This window comes from Rhinoraja longicauda, chromosome 23 (genome assembly GCF_053455715.1).
Source record: "Rhinoraja longicauda isolate Sanriku21f chromosome 23, sRhiLon1.1, whole genome shotgun sequence".
In the NCBI taxonomy this organism is placed as follows: domain Eukaryota; kingdom Metazoa; phylum Chordata; class Chondrichthyes; order Rajiformes; family Arhynchobatidae; genus Rhinoraja; species Rhinoraja longicauda.
Genome location: NC_135975.1, coordinates 31,450,184 through 31,474,484, shown reverse-complemented (window position 1 = coordinate 31,474,484; position 24,301 = coordinate 31,450,184). Strand labels below are relative to the sequence as shown.

Genomic DNA, 24,301 nt, shown 5'->3' with positions numbered 1-24,301 from the left:
TAGTTCATTAAATATTTGTCTTGTTAAGTGTTCTGGTTGCTGTGTGCAGTCCAGTACTTCTTTTATTCTTTTATTAATGTTATTGTTACTTTGGCTATGCACTTCTCTGTTGATCTGGTTAAGCCTGATGGTTTTACAGTTGTTTTCATATTTTAAAAAAAAAGTGTATTTGAATAATTCTGTATTGACCTTTTCCCAGTACAAATTCCCATGGGCTCATTTTTCTCTGTCTTTAAAAAGGGAATATAAAAAAAATTATTGTGCTATTGCTTTGTACTGTGTACTTTTGGAAGAAAATTTGCTTATGTGACCCAAAGGCCTATACAGAAATATCAGTAAGTCTATACTGTTTCCTTATCAAAGACACACAGCTAAAACCTACATTCGCAAAAGATTGGATTGATATTTACTTTTAATTTCCATTCTTCTTTAAAATTTACTAAATAATTTATTCATGTATGAATTATAAGAAAATTATTGTTAAAGAAGATGATTTTAGTAGGCAGTCAGTGATGCATTTTCATGAGATCATTAGAGCAGAATTAGGCCATTCGGCCCATCGAGTCTGCTCCGCTATTCAATCATGGCCGATCTCTTTTTCTCCCCCCTCTCAATCCTGTTCTCCTGCCTTTAAACCGTAACCTTTGGTGCCCATGCTAATCACTTTGTTTGGGCGTGGAGATAGTTCCATAGTTTCTTTCACACTTCCATAGTTCCATACTTCCATAGTTTCTCTCACAGGCATTGTGATGAAATATAGTTTAAGATGAAGCACCTTGGGATAATTGGACCAGGTGTAACTCAATCCCGTTTTTAAAAGTCTTGATTTTTTGTGTGAATATTTTAATATTTTTGTTGCAAAAAATATATTTTAAATTGTCAATGTGAGCTTTTCCCACCAATGTTGGCATACCATTTGGGATATTATAAAGTTGAGGTGTGCATTTTGCATACCATTTTCCTTTATAAATGTGAACATAAATTTTTTCATTCTGGAAGGCTGGCAGAAAATTCCTCTGCATGTATGAATTTTAATAAACAGACATTTCCAATACACAAGTGGAGTAGAGTGGGCTGTATTATTTTTTTCTTTAATATGACACTTCCAATTCTAAGAAAGTGAAGTGAGCAAGGCTCTTGAAACGTGGTTTAAATATTCAGTACAAATTCATGCACAACAGATTAAAAGTAAACATTTTAATTTTGAAGCTGCTTAAATAATTTCTCTATAATTGGTGCACATTAATATTTAAGGTCAAATTCATTTTTAGAGGCTAGTAACAAGCATTTGAAAAATTGTAATGCAAAATTTAGCAAGTGGGTAAAATTAGTAAATGAAGATGAGCAAAAGAAAATGACATGATTAATTTGTAACATGGAGCTAAAATTATAATAGTCTGTCGTGCACCAAAAAAAAACAAGATAAAATATATTGACCATACCTTTATACATAGATTAGAAATCTGGGCAATTTTCTTGATGATCAGTTCTACTCTTATTAAATATCAAAATGGCACAGACACATTTTGATTTTGGTATTGTGGTATTGTAATAAGTTTAAAGAATGCCTGCTTGATATTTCTTAGGAATGGGAAGTGGCAGCGGTGGAAAAGATGGAGGTCCTTTGAAAGCCCTCTATCGACAACAGACCCAGTCTGCCTTCGAACACAGGGTAAGCAGACAGTTTATTCAGCATTTTTCCTTCATTGATATTGTACAAATGTTATTTGGAAGTGTTTTTCTTAAGGGTACATTGGTGACTCAAGATTTGCCATCTGGGGAGAAGGCAGGAAAATAGGATTAGGAGGCAGAGATCAAATTGGATGGCGGAGCAGGCTCGATGGGCATAAATCTACTTTTATAACTTGTGAAATTGTGCATAGTTTATTTGCGTTGTTAAATGAGTGAGAAATTCTGAGCCACATGGTGCACCTCTATGAAATACATGCCAGTAACATCAATTGGAATGATTACCGAGGAAATACCTCGGGGATCGTGGGAGTAACTTCATGGAAATTGTTAATGTTATAAAAGGTTTTGAAAGGTTAGGGCATAGCTTTAAGGTGAGAGGTGCAAAGTTTAAAGGAGGTTTGTGGAGCAAGGTTTATGCACGGAGTGACGAGTGCCTAGAACGAGCTGCTGGAGGTGGTGGTTGAAGCAGATACGATAGTGATATTTAAAATACTTTTGGATAGGCATATGGATATGCAAGGAATGGAGGGATATGGGTTGTGCATGTAAATAAGTGAAGATCTTGGCATTATTATTGGTACACGTACTGTGGACCAAAGGGCCTGTTCTTGTGTTGTTCTATGTTAGGTACAGGGAAGATCAGCTGGATCTCGGCCTAGCCCACGTGGTCCATGCTTGCATTGGTTGCCTGCTCTGACTACAAAGGACCTAATGCTCTGACCCTGTGCTCAGGTGTTCGGTAATAAATTGAGATGGACAGTGTATGGCCGACCAGGCTAGAAATCACAGTGCCACGTTAGAATCTGGTGACAAGCTTAATGCAATCTTTATCTAGTTTTATCCTCTCACTGATTCAGTATAACAATTATGATACAATTAAGTGAGCGATTTCCAAAAACAACTGTTAAGGATCAAGCATGTTGCTTGAGTACATGGATATGAAAGATTTAGAGGGATAGGAGCCTCACATGGGCAAATTGGACTAGCTTAGGTGGGGCATCTTGCTCAGCATGGACAGGTTGGGCCAAAGAGCCTGTTTCCATGCTTGCGACTCTGACTCTACTGGGGTCACACAAGGACCAAATCAGGATCACAGATATTCTCTCCTAAAGGACATTGGAGAACTATTATTCAAACAATAATCAGTAGTTTTATGGTAGTCACTATTAACAGTTGAAGATAAACAAAAAATACTGGAGTGACTCAGTGGGTCAGACAGCATCTAAGGAGAAAAGGAACAGGTGAGTGGAGTCTGAAGAAGGGTCTCGACCCAAAATGTCATCTGTTCATTTTCACCAAAGATGCTGCCTGACCCACTGATTTACTCCAGCATTTTGTGTCCATCTTCAGTGTAAACCAGCATCAGCAGTTCCTTCATAAGCATAAAGAGCCCCACTCACACACTCCATTCCCCCCTTAATCCCCCTTAAAACTCCCCCAAACCTGTGCTGCATTAACTTAAATTGGTTTCAGGTTTTTTTTTTACGAGCCCCACTCACCCACTCCATCCACACCCCCTCAACTCCTTATCATTCCCCCCCACAACCCACCCCCTTATCCTCTTCTCACCCACTCCATCCCCCAGCCCCATTATCCCTCCCCTCTCTTCCATCCTTCATTCACCCAATTCATCCCCCCTGAACCCCCTTTGAAACTCCCCCCTGAACCCCCTTTGAAACTCCCCCAAACCTCTACTGCATTGGTCTAACATTCAGCCACTCCATCCCCCCGCGTTCCCGGGTGGGGGCAGGGGAGGGGCAAGTGGGGGTGGCTAGGGGGGATGGAGTGTGTTAGTAGGGAGAGGGGGGGGATTGAGTGGGAGGTTGAGGGTGCTAAAATACAAGAGAGGCTTTGGGTCTAGGCCTCACTCAATCATACCCTCTCCCCTTCCCTGCCCCCCCTCTATGAGGAATGGGCCCAACGGGTCCACTTGGTCTAGTTAACATTAATTGTTTGTTGAAAATTCCAATTTGCTAATTAAATTCTAATTCCACAGTTGCCGTAGTGGAACTTAAACCCATGTCTCTGGATCGTTAGTCAAGGCCTCTGAGTTCCTATTTTGATAACTTGACCACTTTGCCACAACTGTATCAAGTAACGTCACTACTTTCTGATTCTAAACACCCAGAATAAATCCCAGTGCTCTGACTGCATTTAGTTGCTTTGATTTGATTGTACACGCCATTAATCGGACGTGATTTTGACAACTAGATCATCTTTCCTTTTGTAAATGTCTTCACCACTTCCATTTTTTGTTTTCTTCTGCACAGGAATTTCCCTTTTTCACCCTCACAACTTTCCCGCCTGGGTTTCTTGTTCATGTTGGTGGAGTAGTCAGCGCCAGATCTGTGAAGCTACTGGACAGAATCCACAACCCAGGTAAGCAGAATATGTCAGATAGCATCACTTTGGGACAAGAAAAATACTCACTTCATCCAGGCTTGTGCAATGAAAGCTCAATCTGTTGGCGTCTTGACAAAATTGTTCACAGAATGATAAAGTAGTAAATTGGCTCAATGTGGCACACACATAGTATATTGATTAAAATGTCTCGCGGATGTATACAATCAGGTGTACTTTTTAACAATTGTTTTCCCTTTTAATGACATATTAAGTAATATTTATTCCTCTATTATTCTATGCCAAATGCAGGTAAGTGGGACTAGTATAGATGTGGCATCTTGGCCGGCATGGGCAAGTTGGGCCGAAGGGCCTGTTTCAAGCTGTATGACTACTGTGGCTCCATTAAATAAATAATATGAACTTTACAACTTGGCATCCTTGTTGCAGTGCACAGAGTAGCTGCATCTCTGAAAAACCAAATGCTAGATTTTAACATTTTTAGAATTTTTAATACTCCCAAAAGATTATTAAAGTTCACTCAACACAACTAACCTAAACACAACTCAAACTCAAAATAAAATATATTAATTAAATTAGGTGGTCGGGTCCTTAAACAGTTTAAGAAGCTTATAGAACAACAATCTGTCACTGACATCAACAGCAAGGAACAACATGAGTACCAGCGCCTTTTTTGTCTACAAAAACAGTACTGGTTACTAAGGAATTGTGAATAGTAATTTGGTGGTCAACAGAACTCAAAAATTCCTGATCGCATTGTAACTACGTCCAGAAAAAAATTATCTTCCATCATCAGTAGAGGTTTTTGAAAGTACCCATTGAGTATTGAGCATTAATGCGTCTTTGTGCCTAAGAGGTTGGAGCTTACCTCAACAGCTTACTTCCCTGAGTTACTGGACAGTTGGTCTGTTCTTGTTTTTCCTTTAGTTTATTTTAGTTTGGAGATACAGCATGGAAATAGGCCCTTCAGCCCACCGAGTGATCACCACGTGGGGACCAGTGATCACCAATACACTGGTTTTATCCTACACACTAGAGACAATTTACAGAAACCAATTAGCCTACAAACCTGCACCTCAGTAGAATGTGGGATGAAACCGGAGCACCCGGTGTTCACAGGAAGAAAGTGCAAACTCCACAAACTGACAGCACCCAGGGTCAGGATTGAACCCAGGTCTCTGGCGCTGTGAGGCAGCGGCTCTACCAGCTGCACTAATGTGCTGCTCTATTGACCGTCCTTTTAAATTTCACAATTGGAAATGCGTGTGGCATGGAAGAGTCCATTTTAATGCTCTGTTGGGTGCTTGGCGCCTCTTCTATGCAATACAGTCATGGAGTCGTACAATGCAGGAACAGGCTCACCTGTCCATGCCAACCTCTTTGCCCATCTACACTGATCCCATTTGCTCGCACTTTAATGCTATTTAAAATGCCTGTCAAAATGTCTCCTGAATATGATGATCATGTCTGACTTTACTATCCCCCCTGCCGATGAGTTGCAGGTATCAACAACTGTGTGTGCAAAAGAAAATTCACTCCCAATCCTCTTTAAAACTCCTTTCTCTTGCCTTAAATCTGTGCCCACTTGTTTTGGATGTTATTCTTCTCATTAAGAGTAATAAATTGTTAATTACTGTTAATTACGTGCTCTTATTATGTTTAATTCTTTCAATGGCAAGATAGTACTTAATGCCAAGTGTAAGGCAAACCTTCTCTTTGAACAGCTGAATTATTTAAAGCACTTTGATATAATTGAGTAGTTTGCCACTCCATTTTGTCAGGCAGTTAAGAGTCAACCACAGTAGTTTGAGACAGGAATCTCACATGGATCAGTCCAGGTAAGGATAGCCAGCTTTCATTCCTAAAAAGCACTAGTGTACCAGTTGGAATTTTATAACCAACAAACTTCATGATCACTTACTGGTATCGGGTTTCTATTTCCAGACTGTCTTTTTTACTCGTGAACTAGTGGAACTTGAAATGCATTCTCTGAACTGTTAACCCTGATCTCTGTATACTAATCCATTGAATCTAACTATTATGCCAGCACACTATAAACCTTGTGCTTTGGTCAAATTGTTTATTTTTTCAGCTGATTGTCGAATTCATTATTTTTTTTTAAACCTTCATGATAACTTTGTGAAAGGACCGGAATACGCTTCAAAGGAATTTAAAATTTCACGTTAAATTTAATTAAATTTAAATTTATTAACTACTTTTACATTTAAAATAGTTAATAAACACTGGGGAAAAAAAAATATTTGGGATTTTGCTTTATTGATGCAGAGTAATTCCAAATCCTGAGAGGAAGAAGAACTACTCCAATCATTATGTATTTAAAAATCTAGTGTGTGCTGCTCTTGCTTCCCATTATACCCAATCCTTTTTATCTTACCTCCCTCAATTGCATTATTCATGTTGGCTTTTATGCCAAGAAATCTCCCATAATATTCAGAATTAAATCTTTTGATTATTGAAACCACAAGCATTGCCAGATTTGTGATGTGCCAACATATACGTAGATCCTGCAAACACAATTAAGCTTGGTGGCTGATGTACCTGTCATGATATTTTGTTCATATATTTGGACTCGTGTAAAATTTAGAACTCTCCTTGAATTATATTTTTTAACATTTAGTTGACCTGTATGGCCTATAAATAGCCTAGCTTGTATTTCTATGCTAAGATGTACATTTTGTAAATTTTACTTTTTAAATGATTTCTGCAGTTACCTGTGCCAACTTTCTTTCCTTTTTATCTGGAAAATGACTTTTTGTCCTTGATTATTTTTCTAGTGCACTACATGCTTTCATTGGGAGAGGTATAAAAATGTTATATTTTTAGTTTAAATTATTTTGTGAACAAGTTTTCATCAGCTCAGTTACACAGAGGTAATGAAGCAAAGGAAAAAAAACAGTTGAGCTTATATAAATTTATTCTTACCAATTATCAATTTTATTTACTCAAAATGTGTTCTTAATTTCTAAGGATTTGAGCTTGCAGTACCCTCTTCCGTTATAGGCTAAGTTTATTCATTTTGCATGGCTGTGAAACTTTTCTCTTTTTGAAGAATGAGTTTGGTTTGAAAATGTGAGTTAAATTACTCTCCAATTTGGTTTGAAACTGTGTTAAATTACTCTCCAAATGATTCGATGAATGGGTAATTATATTTGCCAAGTACTTTACGAACTGTCTTTTTCTGTTTTATTAAAAATCGAAAGGCAAATGCAGGTTCTAGATTGGAATAGCATGATCCTTATTCTTTGCCCTATCTGGATGAATGTACCTCTATTAACTCTATTGTCTGTGTCTTTCCAGTTCATGTGAAGTAGTGTTGTCCTTGTGGTGCTCTCTGTATTGCTCACTCTGATCTACTCCTATAACTGATCTACTAACTTGCTGTTTTGAACTCAGCCTTTGTCGGAATTATGGGTAACACAAGATCATACAAACTGCTAGACTGGAATAGTTTCAATGCAGGTATTTTATAACTTCTTCAACATTGCGCATACTGACTGAAATTATGGCAGCTCAGTGAATTAAATTCCTGTGGCTTCATCACTGTAACTTTATGATCGGCAAAAAAAAATTAAAAAGTGTAACGATTGGGAGCACGGAACATTTGTGGGAAGTAATGATAACCAAAACAAATGTTCTTCAGAGGATAGATCAGAACCATTTAAGGAATAAGTCACAGTTTTAAATTAAAAAGAAATAATTTCTCGTAGTTCATGCATACAAAATCTAGTTGGTGGTGTTGCCAAAGCAATTTATAATCATAATTATTTGATGCATTTAGTGGACACAATTTATAGTTTTAAAGGGTGTTATACTAATTAACTGTTTCAAACGAACCTTTACAGCATCTCCTAGCTTAGTGAGTCTTGGCATATTTAATGATGAAACCCTAACCTGAAAATTCAGATATTATAATTAAAGTTTCTAAAATAATGGACACCGTCTGACATTTTTGATCAGTTTATATGCTTATTTCCACTACCCCTCCAAGAGGCATGTATTGAACCAAAAGTGTGGTATAACCTAGAGCTAATTTTGATGATGAAGGTGAAATTCTATTGTATAATATTCTACTACATCTGGGGACCATGACATCACCTATGTTTGTCATTGTGAAAGCTTAATATCAAACTGGAGCAGTTATCCTATTTTATTTTAAAGTGTTAAGGTGAGGATTTTAAGCACTAGGGATCTTCAGCGCATATTCAGCATCAACCATTCTCGGAGAGTTGATAAAGCATCTTGGCTGAGAACAAAGGTGACGTGAGAACATAAAATCATTGGAAATCAAAATGTGTGTCCCACTAGTTGGATCCACTCCAGTGATTTCACAGCTTAAAGTCCACTAATAAAGCAGAATAGAATAGGAGAATAGGGGTGATCTTATAGAGGTGTACAAAATCCTGAGAAGAATAGATCAGGAAGACGCACAGGGCCTCTTGCCCACGGTAGGGTAACCAGAGGATATAGGTTTAAGGTAAGGAGGGAAAAGATTTGATAGGCACCTGAGGGATAACCTTTTCACACAAATGGACAAGCTGCTGCAGGAGATAGTTGAGGCAGGTACTATCGCAACATTTAAGAAACATTGAGACAGGTACATTGATAGGACAGGTTTAGAGGGATATCTGCCAAAGGCAGGTGGGACTAGTGTAGACAGGACATGCTGGTTGGTGTGGGCAAATTGGGCCAAAGGGCCTGTTTCTACGCTGTAAGACTCAATGACAATCTCGACCTCTTCGAACTCTTAAATGACAGTTATCTAGCTATTGTGTCCGTTAAAGTCTTACAACATTGCATTAATCTCCAACCAAGGAAGAACGTGCCCTGCTGAACAAGTATGCTGTTTCACAGTCACATGCCCAGCACTACCCAAGTCTATGTCTCTTGCTTGGGGATTATGAACTGTTTTCTGTAGGATAAATGTTCGGCATTCATAGGCACAATGGATGGCAGATGCTGGTTTATGACAGTGCTGGAGTAACTCAATGGGTACCTCATTTCCTCCCCTCCCCCTTCTTTTATGTGCCCCATTCTGATGTGCGCCCATTTCTCCCACAATTCCAACTCCCTTCTCTCCTCCCCTCCCCACCATCCTTTTCCTCCTATATCCCTTTCTCTGGCTTCATATTTCACTCCTCTCTCCTCATCTCACGGACATTTGTCTTTTCATCTCTGGCCTTTGTCTCGCATCTATCAGTCAAACCCCCTTCAACTGTATCCACCCATCACTCGCAGGATTTGTCCTGTCCCCACCTCTCTTTTCCAGCTTTCTCAACCCCACCCCTCCTTACTCCTCCACTCCAATCAGTCTGAAGAAGGGTCCCGACCCGAAACATCACCTTCATTACCTCTAGAGATGCTGCCTGACTCGCTAAGTTACTACAGCACTATTCTGTCTTTTTTTCGAGACGTTTTTAGCCTGTCTGTTGGAATACGTCCACTTCCATTACCCTGAATCAAACTTAAATTCTAGTCCAAAGGATGAATGGTATCTAGCTTGGCTAGGAGTTTCCTGTAGCAGAGGATATTTGGATTCTCCAGTTTTTCCTTCAGGCTTAATCTCACTGGTTTGAATAAAGATTAGTTATAACCTGCAGTGTTCCAATTTGGTGGTATAATATTAAAATATTAATGAACTCTTCTTACTGTCATTGTTTTCCAATTTACAATGTTTTATAACACACCAATAGAATCAGGATCAGGGGTGATCGCGTAGTGCAGGAGTTGGTGGGAAGATCCGACTTTACATTACAGCTTGGCATTTTATAATGCAGTCTCTTAACAGTAGCACCCATACGCATCTTTGCAAGGGAAAAGTATTGCCTGAGCAAATTGGCCAAGTAGTGCAAGTTTTCTGGGTAGGTTGGTAAAAACGGGCAAAATAATAATGTAGCAAATCCAAGTTTGAAACCTATCTTAACAATATCTCCAAAGGAAGAGTAAAGATGGAGATTACCAATAGATGCAAAGTGCTGGAGTAACTCAGCGGGTCAGGCAGCATCTCTGGAGAAAAGGAATAGGTGACGTTTCACGTCGAGATCCTTCTTCAGACAGAGTCAGGGGAGAGAGAAACTATAAGTATGCTGGGGGCTTTTCAATACAATACAATACAATACAATACAATATATCTTTATTGTCATTGTACCCAGGGGTACAACGAGATTGGGAATGCGCCTCCCATACGATGCAATAATTTAAGTAATTAACAGCAACCCAACGAAACGAAACAATTGTAACAGTTTTTAGACAGGGTAAAGTGCAAGTTGATCTATGCGTTGTGGCCATCCGGCTCAGCAGGACCGGTTCATAGCAGCTATGGCCCTGGGGATGAAGCTGTCCCTGAGTCTGGAGGTGCGGGCGTAGAAGGCCTTGTATCGTCTGCCCGATGGAAGGAGTTCGAACAGACTGTTGCAGGGGTGTGAAGAGTCTTTGTGGATGCTGGTGGCTTTTCTGAGGCATCGTGTGTTGTAGATGCCCTCCAAGTCTGGTAGCTGTGTTCCGATGGCCCTCTGAGCTCTATGGACTACCCGCTGTAGAGCTTTCCTTTCTGCCTCCGTGCAGCTGAGGTACCACACAGGGATGCCATGCGTTAGGATGCTCTCTATGGTGCAGCGGTAGCAGGATGCTCCAGTTTCCCTCTCCCTATCCCCTGACTCTTAGTCTGAAGAAGTTTCTCAACACGAAAAGTCACTTATTCCTTTTCTCCAAATATGCTGCCCGACCCGCTGAGTTACTCCAGCTTTTCATGTTTAGCTTTGTAAGCCAGCATCTGCAGTTCTTTCCTACATACTGGAGATTACCTATGATCTATGTGACTGATAGAATGGGTTTGAGAGGCCCAAATCAGACTATGCCACTAAGCATCTCCAGTATTTCTCTACTCACCAGATTGTCCATAACCACTGACCCTTTCTCGTAAAAACAGAACATCCTGGAGATATTCAACATGTTAGGGAGCATCTCTGAAGAGAGAAAGAGTTAACATTTGAGGCCGAAGACCTGATCCTTTATTATATAAACAAAATCTGTGCCCTAGTTTTTGTAAAAGGCGCGTCAAACTTAAGTACACAGTAGTGAGAGTTAACATGCATTTTGTGCTGGTATTTTGTCTCCTACTTACTCCTCCTCTCACCCACAGCAATAATCTGTAAGCCCCAAGCTGTTTAGTCTAGTTTAGAGATACAGTGCGGAAACAGGCTCTTCGACCCACCTGGTCCGTGCTGACCAGAGATCCCCGTACACTAACATCATCCTACACACACTAGAGATAATTTACAATTTTTACCAGGCCAATTAAGCTCCAAACCAGTATGTCTTTGGAGTGTTGAATGAAACCGGAGCTCCCAGAGAAAACCTGCGCAGGGGAGAACATACAAACTCTGTACAGACAACACCCATAGTCAGGATCGAGCCCGGGTCTCTGGTGCTGTAAGGCAGCAACTCTACTGGTGTGCCACCGTGCCGCCCTGACAAGAATATTGTGCACAATATTACCAAGCTTGCATATCCCAGAAACTGGTGGATACAGTTTGAGAGAGGCCAGTTTGAGAGAGGCCAAAGGTCAGTGGCCTGTGAAGGTTCAGAGCTTCTACCTTCTGGGAAAGGGGTAGGGACTTGGGAACCTAGAGGATCAGGTTGGGTCACTGGATAAGGTTGGAGTATCGGTCACAATCGAATTATTATCATGCTGCTTTTGGTAGTGGATTCAAGGGAGACCCTGGTGTGTACAGTAGCACATAGGCAAGCAGGAAGTTGCAACTTCAGAAGGATGTCTACCTGTAGAAGGAACCTGCACTTGACTTAACAACCACAAGCCTGGTTAAACTGTTCCCCTTTAATTTGCAAGGATTTGCACACGTAAACCTGTTCGGATTATGTGCATGAATTTCAGTGAATGATTCCAAGCTCTACTGCAAGTCATTGACGCCATTTATGACTTGCCTCTGTGTATAAACTTGCTATACACACACGGCACCCACGACAAATTATGGGTCCAATAAGTCTTTGGTATAGTATACTGTTCCTGCATGTAGAAACATTTTCTATAAGATTATGAACAAAGCTTAATTGAGCTGATATAAAGACTCCCTTTCTCTGCTAGTTACCTCCCTGCCCACCCTCTGTCTTTCCTTAGACAAAAGCCTAAAACCATTTGAGTGTTTCATTCTGATATCATCCTCCTAAATCTTCTAAGCATCTTCTCCAGCTCCTTCATATCCCATTTTAAAAGAATACCCAAAATATTGTTGTTTTAGTTTTTTTAGAGATACAGTATGGAAACAGGCCCTTCAGCCCATTAAGCCCTCGCTGACCATCGATCACCCGTTCACACTAGTTCTATGTTATCCCACTTTCTCACCCACTTCCTACACACCGGGTGCAATTTACCGAGGCCAGTTAACCTACAAACTCGCACGCCTTTGGAATGTGGGAGGAAACCCACTCTGCCACAGGGAGAATGTGCAAACTCCACACCAACAGTCTCCGAGGTCTGTATCGAACACAGGACTCTGGTGCTGTGAGGCAACAGCTTTAACAGCCACACCACTGTGTCGCCCTACTGCCAATCAAATCCCTCTCACCTGTATCCACCTATCACTTGCCAGACCTTGTCTCGCCTCACCTCTTTGCCAGGACTCTTTCCCTTCTCCCTCCCCCCCCCCCCCGGTCTACTACAATTGGTGTGTTCTTACTAAAATGTTAAATATAACTTTGCTATTATTCAAATCCTTTTTCTTTACTTTTGGAGACACAATTAACTGCAGATGCTAGTTTACCAAAAAAAATCACAAGGTGCTGGAACTCAGCAGGTCAGGCAGCATCTCTGCAGGACATGGGTAGGCGACGTTTTGGGTTTGAAGAAGTGTCTCAACACAAAACCTCCAGAGATGTTGCCTGACTCAGTGAGCTGCTCTGGCACTGTGTTCTTCAATTACTTTTTATTGAAGGGCTCAATTAACTGTTTTACTGCTTCTGATCGTTCTTGAACCTCCCAATTTTTATTTGTTCGCAATATATCCCCATCTAAATTTTTAATTTCAAAGATGTTTGGACCCACTTTACTATTCCTGTGAAAATAGACCGAGTCATGGCTATCTTTACACTTGGGTAGGCTAGAACAGTGCAGGTAAAATTGTCTGCAAACATCCCCCAAGTGCAGGGAAGAAGTGAGGCAGAAATCCTGAAGTGTTTAGGTTTATTATTGTCACGTGTACCTAGGTACTGAAGAACCAAGCAGCAGAAAGGAAATAAATGTGTCAACGTCACAAGGCAGCAAGAGGCCAGAGAAATGGGTAGAATGGAGAAGCAAAATAAAAGTGGAGAAGGAGCAAGGGGCAAATAAAGAAATGGATAGAAAAAGATTTTTTAATATATAGATCTACTTCAGAATCTGTTTTGCACACACAGATATATTTGAGGAAACTACTTGGTTTTTGTTCAATTAACGATTGGCTTGAGTGGAAAGATTTCAGTGTCTGCATTATTTATTTTTGTTTTATTACTTCAGAATGTCCTTGAAAGTATGTTTTTGCCAAAGAACTAAAAATTTATTCTTGTGTTCTGGTTTGGGTATTTTCGGGTAACTTGTCAAAGCCGTTGAAGGAAGATATATTCTTTGATGTTGCCAACATTTGCCATGCTTTTACAATGGTGTTGAGATTGTTACTTTAACCATTTCAGTGAGCTGCCATGGTTTTCTGTCTGTTTTGTCCCGTCCAGTGAAGCCTGCTCAACATGCCTAGTTTTTTTTTAAACTTTGTTCACTGGGAATTGCCTTTAAAAAAATTTTTTTTTGCTTCAGCAATAAAGCATTTCCAAAACTTGCACATTGTTGAATTCAGCTTGGTACCAGGCATCACACTTATTATCAAGTTATTAGCTATTCAGCTTTGAATTTGTGTACATTTAGAACTGCATGTTCACTTGAAACATTATGGCTGGAACTGTATAAAGGCTGCTCTTTCTAAACATCTGTATTTTAAATTTGCACCATTATTTTGTGGCAAAGCGCACATTTTGTTTTGCATTTAATGCTTTTACAATTGTACACTTGAAAATGTGGAGTTTATATCCAAAGTTCTTGCAGGATGAGTCAACCAAGTCTTAACTTCTTGTATCTTCAGCTGCTCTTTCTTCAGCATTTCATAGTTTAGAGCAGTGCTTCTTAAACCGGTGAATGGTTCACCCAAGGGTGAATGAAACTAGAGGGGTGCATGGCGGGTGAATGACTTAATGTATATAATATTATGCACAAGGGAGAATAAGATGAAAATCACAAAAAAAAACATAAGAAAATTTAGTCGAGGGTAAGTGAAATTTTGTGATAAAGACTCAAGAGTGAATGAGTTTAAGAAGCGCTAGTTTAGAGAATGCTAACAAAAAAAACATGCTGACAAACTTACACAATTTAACTAGCATTTTGCCTGTAAAACTGCAGCAAGTTAATGTTTCACTGTACTGGTCCCAGTGCAGATGACAGTTAAACACTTTTCACTCTCTGTAACCTATCTCTACAAATATATCCCTGGCCTGTTATTGCTAAACATTACATAGTAACAAGCAGAGCGGTGGTGGACATGAGCTACTCTGCCTGAGAGGGTCAACTACTTACATTTCCAGGAGGTGCATATCTCTGAAGATCTGTCCTGGTCCCAGCACATTAATGCAATTGTAAGCAAAGCCCATCAATGTCTCTACTTCCTTGGAAGATTGGGCAGATTCAGCACGTCAATGAATATTGTCTTGAACTTCTACAGGTGTACAGCAAAGTGCATATTGACTGGTTGCATTATGGCCCAGTTCGCCAACGTGAGCGTCCAGGAATGAAGATGATTACAAAAAGCGGTGGACACTGCCCAGTCCATCATGGGTACTGATCACCCTACCATCAAAGGGATCTGTAGGAGGCACAGCCTCTAAAAGGCATCATCAAGCCATCCTGACTACCCTCTAATTTCGCACATGCCATCAGGAAGAAGGGACAGGAGTCTGAAAACCGTGACAACCATTCGGCTATTGAACACTACAAACACCATTTAAACTTTAAACTACAAATTATCTTGGTTGGTCAAGGGTCTTTGGGCTTTAGTTTGGTTTTTCACAAATATTTTTTTTGTTTCTTGGACTTTAATTTGTTTTATTATTATGATATCTATGAGTATTGTGATTATAGGCCAGTTATGCTGCTGCAATTTAAAACTTTGTTCCATTTTGGGACATACAACAGTCTTGACGTGCATGCCTGTGTGTGCATTTGTTCAAAGAAATGTGCACAGGCCTAGAGGCACCCAGAGCTTTTTTCTTTTTTTGAATCTCCAGTTCTTTTCAAAGATTCATTTTGCGTATTTACACAGGTGGGCGCCGCCGTGCTTTGCCACCATTTCCAAAGTCCAGTCAGACCAAGAGGCGTTAACGCACTTTGGAAATGGTGCCAATACATGGCGGCACCCACAGATGGAAAAACAGGACCCTCGTGAGCAAACCCAATGGCGACAGACCTGAACGCCATTCTGTGATCATAGTTGGGGAATCTCTTGCACTTAGATGCCAGGTGTAAGTTACGAGAGTGAAGAATGTTTAATTATCATCTGCACCAGGACGCAGTGCAGAACGTCAGGTTGGGAATAGCTGGTTTAAGGAACAATGTATTAGCCACACTTTATTCTGGAGGGACATATTGGAAGAAGATAGCTAGCTCTTTGTGTCTGAATACTCTTGTGGAATTAATAAAAGTCTTTGATTCCCTCTAACACTGAACCAACATGCTCTGGGCATAAATACATACACCCCAAACCTGGAAGATTTAGATGAGACCAAGAAAAATTGCTGCTCTGACCCCAAAAGAGCTGCTCCCCAAATCACAGTGCAGATCTCATTTATCTTGAGCTACAACGGGAGTGATATTCATGGCAGGACAACTCCAGGGCCAATGCAGGGTGAAGCACCAGTACACTTTCTTGTGACTTTACTAAAGCCATTGACTCTACCAATTAAAAGAGACTGTGGAATGCCTGAGTCAAATTTGGCTGCACTTTGAAGTTAAACTCCATCTTACATTCAGTCTCACGGGCCAGCAGGCAATCACTATAACAGAACCAATCTTGGTGAAGACTGGTGTCAAAGAAGACTGTCTTTTCCTCAAATTTCTCGTTTTTTTCATGCTGCGGTGATGCAGTTTGCCACCAACACATCTTCCATGGAAGTGCAGCTAATCTTCCGAACAAAAGGAACATTGTTCAATTTATGGCTATTGTGCTCCAGAACTATGGTAACCCGAATCTCGGTTGTTGAGCTGCCTGCATTGTAAGCACTTGGTTACAAACACTAGCAGACCATGCTGCTTGTTCACAAAACTATACAACAGAATGGATCGTGCATCAACTAATGCAAAACCAAGCTCCTCTACACAAGCTGCCCCCACTGCACCACACAGCCCACAGAGAATAAGTGCACAATGAGCCTCTGGAAGAGCTGCATCCCTTGCATATGTCAGGAGCCTCCTCTTAATGAAGGCAGGCATGGATAAAACTCCCCACCAGTGCCACCATGGCATTTAGTTGATTGAAGAAAAGACTATTTGAAGATCAAGACCTCAAACCAGGGACAAAATGCATGGTCGACAAGCCAGCTGTGATACCTGCTCTTCTCTATGCAATTGAGACCTGGACTACTTACAGCAGGCACTGGAAAAATGTCACCATCACAGATTTAGCAGGTGTTCCATATTCAAGGGAAGGATAAATAGACCAAAGGTAATTCTCTCTTCCGGGCCAACATCTCTGGCACTAAATCCCTTATTACCCTAAATAAAGACACAAAGTGCTGGCATAACCCAGTGGGTAGGCAGCATCTCTGGTGAACATGGATAGGTGATGTTTCTGGTCAGGACCTTTCTTCAGACTGATAGTGGTGGTTGGGGGAGGGGTCAAAAGCTGGAGGAGAGGGGCAGGTCTCCTAGTCAATGCTTGGCTTTACGGATGTAAAGGAATACACATCAGGAACACTTGATCCAGTAGATGAGGTTAGAGGAGGTGCAAGCTTTTACTCTAGGTTAGTTACTTTGAGCTGCCTGGGTCATTCACGTTCTTACACTATCTTCCTGAAAGGTGCAGTCTGTTGCAGAGGGGGTTGCCATGTGAACTGAACAAAAGATTCAGGATAGACACAAAATGCTGGAGTAACTCAGCGGGACAGGTAGCATCTCTGGAGAGAAAGAATGGGATGTGATGAAATCTTTCTGGGGACCGCTGGCCCATAACTATTGGTGAAGAAGCAACATTCAGAATGGATATTGAGAAGGACCTGGAGGTCTTGCATTGGAAGCTGGTGCAAGCCCTGGAAGGGACACACCACCTCACAGAATACACCATCATGAGAGAAGGTTTGTAGCTCCCATATTAGCCTCAATGGTCACCTCAGAACTGGAGTGGAAGCAAGTGTCATCCTTAATCCCAAGAAACTGCCAAAGGAGACATAGTGGCATGAGTCACTTGAAGACACTGGGATCAACATTGAAGACGGTTCCAGATGTTATTGTACAGCACACTTAATGCTACCAAGCAAGGAGGAATTTCTAAGAACTGCTGAGCAAGCCATCATTTGCACCTTGATAATGATCAACAGAGATATGGTGATTTATATCTGAATAAAAATAAGCAATTTATTAATATAATTAACATAAATGTGGAAGGTATGCTGTTCTAGACTGAAGTGGAGTCTCAATTTGTTGGATCACAAGCAGCAGTTTACAATTGGAAGTAATTAAACTTTTTTGTGCTATGATTATCAGCTAATTGTAGAAATGTGTTCGTAAATATGGAAGCATGTTATTGTAAAGGATGTTTGCATGGAGTTTTTCAGAATTCAGCATTTTTTAAATTGTGGACTCTTTAGATGTTTAACCAATAAAAGGATATATCTATGGTGTAGACATTATGAACTGCAGAATCTGGTTCACCAAAAAACACAAAATGCTGGAGTAACTCGGCAGGTCAGGCAGCATCTCTGGTGAACATGGATAGGCGACATTTTGTTTTGCGTCGGGACTCTTCTTCAGACTGCAAGGATGAATATCTAATATATATATTAAAGAATGCTATTTGAATTTATTGTCACCAAATTTCCCTTTTTTTTTGGATTACCTATTTCCCAATAATTGTTCCTTTAATGTAATAAATATGTGCGGATATTGCTAACAAAAATAACACTTGCCACTTTTCCACTTTTGATTATTTGTGGGGATGAACATTATTTGCAACATTGCCAAATGCAATTGAAATTATATTGCAAATCTCCTTTTAAAGATGAGCACTTACTGAAAATCTGCAGTTGCTGAATATGGACACAATGAGGAGCCTTTCTTCTCTAAAATGTACTGCACCAAATCACTTGGATTCATCTTTTTGCACTACTGGGCTTAATTTAGGAACCAGTAAGATGGTCGCGATATTGATATCTCCTTTGTTACTGAAAAGTAAATTGACGATCATTAGAGGAAATATGGTAGTAATAGATAATAGTATAATTTTGATCGATTATCCATTGACAAAAAAAGTTTTTCCTTTATCTTCGTGCTGTGGTTAGGTTTTTCAAAATAGTACTTAGTGTGCTAAGTAGATGTTGAAATTAAAGTTACATTTTTGTTCTGAGAAGCATGTTATAATCCACTATTGGATGGAACTGCAGGTACTGGTTGATACCGAAGATAGACACAAAATGCTGGAGTAACTCAGAAAGGAATAGGTTAGAACTCTTCTTTAGACTGAAAGATGGAGGTGAGGGGAGGGGAGGGGGGGGTGGTGTTCTCCCCTGTTTCTACTTTATGTTATAATCCAGAGTGTTGTAGGAATCTGGATCTCAATACCTGATAGGAAAGAAAAGGCAGAAACTCCCATTGTATGAAAACCATATATATTTGGAGGTCCACTTGATGTGCCATATCAAACAAAGTTAACATTCCAAAGCTGTAGAATAAGGTTAGCCATTGCCCTTTAAGTAGCGGCCAACATGGATGAGAACAGCGAATAATTCTCTTCGGTCCCATATTTTAAATTAAAAAAAGACTAATAAAATGACAATCAAAGATGGTTTATATTTGGATGTGTCCAGAAAGCACTGTCCATATTGCATGACAAATTAAATGTGCAAGATGTGAAAAAATTTAATATAATTATCTCTTTGCTTCATATTTGGATGCAGTTATGATTTTTTCCCCCAAATAAACAAGTGATATTTTATTTACTGATGGCAATGGGCATTGCCATCAAAGCCCCATAGAATCGAGACCCAAACACAGGTTGAATACACATGTCACCTGGAGAATGCTGCACAGGTGTATGTATTGTCCTCGGGTGAGATATGAAGCCACCTTCCATGTTCGGGAGGGATTAAGGTTTTAAGAGAAATTAAATAAATGCAAGTTCTTTAAGAAACAATATTTTTGTTTGAAAATATTCTTATGATTTTTGTGAAAATTTAGCATGCATCTTTCTTTGAACCTGGCATTGAATAACAATTTAAAACCATTTACTGACGTAAGAATTGAAGACCGTTGTAGTCTTATTAGTTAGTCATAACGATAGTTATATTCCTTCATTCTTGTTGCTATTGTTGGATGGGTCAAAATTGCCATATAATTGTCAGCTTTAAAATTATTAATTTTTTTTTAAATGGGCATCAGCATACCTGCAGTTTAAAAATAATTTGTTGTAGTTGTCTCAAATGTAGATGCAATTCAGTATATTTTTAAAAGAGATTGGGATTATGGGCGGCATATCTAGTAGAGCTGCTGCCTCACCGCACTACAGATCCAGGTTCTATTCTGACCGTGTGGAGTTTGCACATTCTTCCTGGGGGTTTACTACGGGGTACTCTGGCTTCCTCCCACATCCCAAAGACTTGCAGGTTGATTGGCCCTCTGTAAATTGCCACTAGCGTGTTGAGTGGGAATGTGGGATAACATAGAACTAGTGTGAAAGGGTGATCAATGGTCTGCGTGGATTTGGTGGGCCCGTTTCTACGCCTTTTCTCTGAACTATAAAGAAATCAAGGAACACTGGAGCAGTGTTGCTACTAATTGTCACTAGAGGGAGCAAAGTGCAGAAGTTACCAAGTTCATGCTTGATTTGCAGCGAACATACCATTCCATTAAATGAAAAGTAACTGTTTAAAGTTTATTAGCTAATTTGTCAGAATGGGAGAGATTAAAAAATATAGTAGAGAACTAAAAATTTGATTATAGATTAAGATTGATAAAATTGAGATATATAATGTAACATTAGTATAGACTTTTTGTTGCGTGCTTGTGGACAGTGGAAAGACTATACGGGTTTCCAATCAAGCCATCCACCGTTGTACAGATACATGATAAAGGGTTTAACATTTAGTACAAGATAAAGTCCAGTAAAGTCTAATTAAAGGTAGTTCAAAGGTCTCCAATGAGGTATCATATCATATCATATCATATATCTACAGCCGGAAACAGGCCTTTTCGGCCCTCCAAGTCCGTGCCGCCCAGTGATCCCCGTACATTAACACTATCCTACACCCACTAGGGACAATTTTTACATTTACCCAGCCAATTAACCTACATACCTGTACGTCTTTGGAGTGTGGGAGGAAACCGAAGATCTCGGAGAAAACCCACGCAGGTCACGGGGAGAACGTACAAACTCCTTACAGTGCAGCACCCGTAGTCAGGATCGAACCTGTGTCTCCGGCGCTGCATTCGCTGTAAAGCAGCAACTCTACCGCTGCGCTACCGTGCCGCCCAGGTAGATGGGAGGTCAGTAATGGACTCTAGTTGGTGATGGGGTGGCTCAGTTGCCTGACAACGTCTGGGAAGAAAATGTTCACTGAATCTTGAGGTATCCATTTTCAAACCTCTGTGCCTCTCGCCTGATGGGAAAGGGGGCAAGTGACCAACCGGTAGTGGGACTGGTCCTTGATTAATAAAGTATTCAGGCAGTTGTACCAGTAATTAGATGAGGGAGATCTTTGATAATATGCAAAAGAACTGTAATTAGTTTTTTTTCGCATGTCATGACATATGATGTGGAATGTATTCTCGGAAGGGTTCGTGGAAGCAGGTTCATTGGTGACTTTCAAAAAGTAATAGGATCGACTTCGTGAAGGAAAAATCCATAGGATTTTGGGTAAAGAGTGAAGGATTGAAACTAAGTGGACTGCACTGTCAAAAAGCCGCCCAAGATATACTGGTTCAAAATGGCCAATTTGATTCTGTGAAATATTTCACTACAGAAACTTGAGTTTACAAACTGATGATTTGTGTTCCAGTTGGTAAAAGCAACTGAATGGACATTGTTTAAATTTGGGCTGCCTGTGTGCATTGTAAGTCAATAAGCATTGCTGAAATTCAATACTGTATTGCTAATTTGTAAATAACCTGGAATCTTACGTGCTACTTTATTATTCATATTGGTCAGGCAACATGGTGAACAGTTTTCTTTTGGCAGTGGGGGACATTTACTGTTATGGAGACAGCATTAGAACTTTGTATAGGAAGGAACTGCAGATGCTGGTTTAAACCAAAGATAGGCACAAAATGATGGAGTCATCTCTGGAGCATCTCTGAAGAGAGGGAATGGGTGATGTTTCAGGTCGAGAGTTTAGAAGTTTGATACCGAAAATTCTTCAAGGAAAGTAACTTAAAAATCAAATTCTCCCAATGTGAGGATATCTTTATATTCCTTGTTGAACAAGAGACATAATTTTGAATCAAATGTTCCACGTGATAAAGGAGGATGTTATTGAGAAGCATGTCTCCGCCAAGCTTGGTAACCCCACTAAAGGTCAGAGTGCTAGATTGACCCAGCAGGTCAAGCAACATCTGTGGAGAATGTTGGGTAGGTGTCATCTCCACTGATTCTTGCTGTCCCATTCCACCTATGGCATGATCCCTTATCTTTACCTGTAGTAGTTTTAAAAAGCCAGAATAGTAATTGAGGTGCCTTTTTGGTGACAGGTAATATATATTCAATTATTTATTTTGGTTTGCAGACGTCTGTGTTTAGAGTCATAACTGTTCTTGACACCGTGGTATTGAGAGCCCTCTCTGAACCTCTGCTGTTCACTGGCGAAGGTATTTGGTGATGTTGGGTAGAATGACCCAAGATTTTGACCTAATGAAAGTAAAGTAGAAATTAATTAAAAGCCTGAACATTTTTAAAATATTTATCCCGAAGATTCAGCAAAGCTTTCACTATTGCCTACTTTTAGCACAGTGGCGCTGCTGCCTCACAGTGCCAGAGACCGTTGGATCCTGACCTCGGGCACTGTTTGTAGTGGAGTTTGCACGTTCTCCCTGTGTCCGCGTGGGTCTTTCTTCAAGTGCTCCACTTTCCTCCCGCGTTCCAAGGATTGTAGGTTAATTGGTCTCTGTAAATTGCCCTTGGTGTGCAAGGAGTGAATGAGAAAGTGGGATGACATAGAATTAGTGTGAATGGGTGACCAACGGTCGGCGTGGACTGGTTGGGCCAAAGAGCCTGTTGCCATGTTGTATCTCTAAACTAAACTGTGGCACCCTTCTGACCACTTGGTAATTTGCTCTAGAACACAAAGTGCTGGAGTAACTCAGCGGGTCAGTTAGCATCCCTGGAGGACGCGAACAGGGGGCGTTTTGGGTCGGGACCTTTCTTCAGACTGCCTCTCAGATAATTGGCTGTACCCAGTTTGCCAGCTGTCTTCAGTGGGGTCTTCAGAAGCAGTTGCATTTGTGTGAAGCTTAAATTGCACGTGAATTGGGGGGGTAAATCTCACCGTTGACTGCAATTCTAAACCATTGGCTGCCGCTGCACGTGCCCCCAATGCATTTTGTTCTAATGCCATCACATTTGAAGTCAGTGGAATTGAATGTGTGGCAGTGACTTCAACCAAGACCCAAGACTCTCAGTCTCGCGCTAATTGCCAACGTTGAATATCACCCCAACAGGTTTCCACTGTATAACGTTGGTGAAATGTTTGGGGAGTTCATGACAATTCAACAGCTTTCTGGTCATTTGCAGTGATTTTTATGTTAATACATACATATCTATTCCATCAATATCTGGAGTCTATATTACAATGGTGTTTTCTCAACCTCTATACCCACATCTTACAAGTAAATCGTGTCAAAAATGCCACAAAGATGCGGGAGAGGAATGATTCATCTTCATGTGGTAGTCTTGTATTTGGATTCATATCTTTTACTTGCCCATTGATTTCCCCTCTTTGGCTTTCCCTCTGTAGATGAGCCTGAAACTCGAGATGGTTGGTGGGCAGAAATTCGGCAAGAGATCAAGTCGCACGGCAAAGCTCTTGGATGCCATGCAGTTGTTGGATACAGTGAATCAACGAGCATCTGGTGAGTGTGAAAATGTTTGCGCGCCCTACATCTGGTGCAGAAGTTAGGAATTAATTGTGGTTGACTTTGATACTTTGCTTGCATGCATTTTAATAACACTCTTACTATCTTTACTTTTTGTGGTTGTAATGATAGTTTGTCAGCATCTATTACAACATGAAGCTGACAGCAATACTGAAGTGTGCAGTTGTGCATATAAATATAAGGGATCCAGACCTTGTATCAGTATGCCAGAAAATGGCAGGAATTGCAGATGCTGTTTTACATAAAATAACGGCGCTGGAGTATCAGCAGACCATGCAGCGTATCTGGAAGACATGGACAGATGACTTTTCGGGTCGGGACTCTTCTTCAGATTGATTGTAGTAGGGGCGAGAAAGCTGGAAGACGGGTGAGGTCGGGAAAAAAGCCTGGCACGTGATATAGGTGGAGATAGGTGGGGGGGGGGTGTTTAAGTGACTGGTGGTAGGACAAAGGTCAGAGGTGCAAAGAATTCAAACGGCTGTTGGATAAAGAAGAGGAGGAGTGAAAAGCAAAGGCAAAGATAGGGATGAAGGGAAGGAAGTGGGGGAGATAGTGGGAGAAATGGGTGTGCATCGAGGTGGGCACAGGAGGAGAGGGAGATAATCTAAAAACTGGAGAATCAATGTTCATTGGGTTGTAAGTTACCCAAGTGGAACATGAGGTACTGTTCCTCCACTATGGCAGAAGTAGGCCACCTGGCCCACCATTCAATCTAAACATGGTTGACCTATCCCACACAGCTCCTCCGTGCTAGTTCTTCGTTGTCCTCAGTCCCTCAGTCTTTTGAAAATGTATCTACATCCATTTTAAATGCTGCTAAAGAGCTAAATCAGAATCGGAATA

General features: G+C 40.5%; 1 protein-coding gene across 8 annotated transcripts in view; it reads left to right on the top strand.

Moving 5' to 3' along the window:
- Positions 1-24,301, top strand: part of c2cd5 (C2 calcium dependent domain containing 5) — a 106,840-nt gene that overhangs the window by 36,688 nt on the left and 45,851 nt on the right. For all 8 annotated transcript variants that reach the window (XM_078419989.1, XM_078419992.1, XM_078419990.1 and 5 more), the window contains 3 exons: positions 1,587-1,672; positions 3,963-4,071; positions 23,320-23,434. In XM_078419989.1, coding sequence (XP_078276115.1) covers positions 1,587-1,672; positions 3,963-4,071; positions 23,320-23,434 — 310 coding nt within the window. The remainder of the gene's footprint in view (positions 1-1,586; positions 1,673-3,962; positions 4,072-23,319; positions 23,435-24,301) is intronic.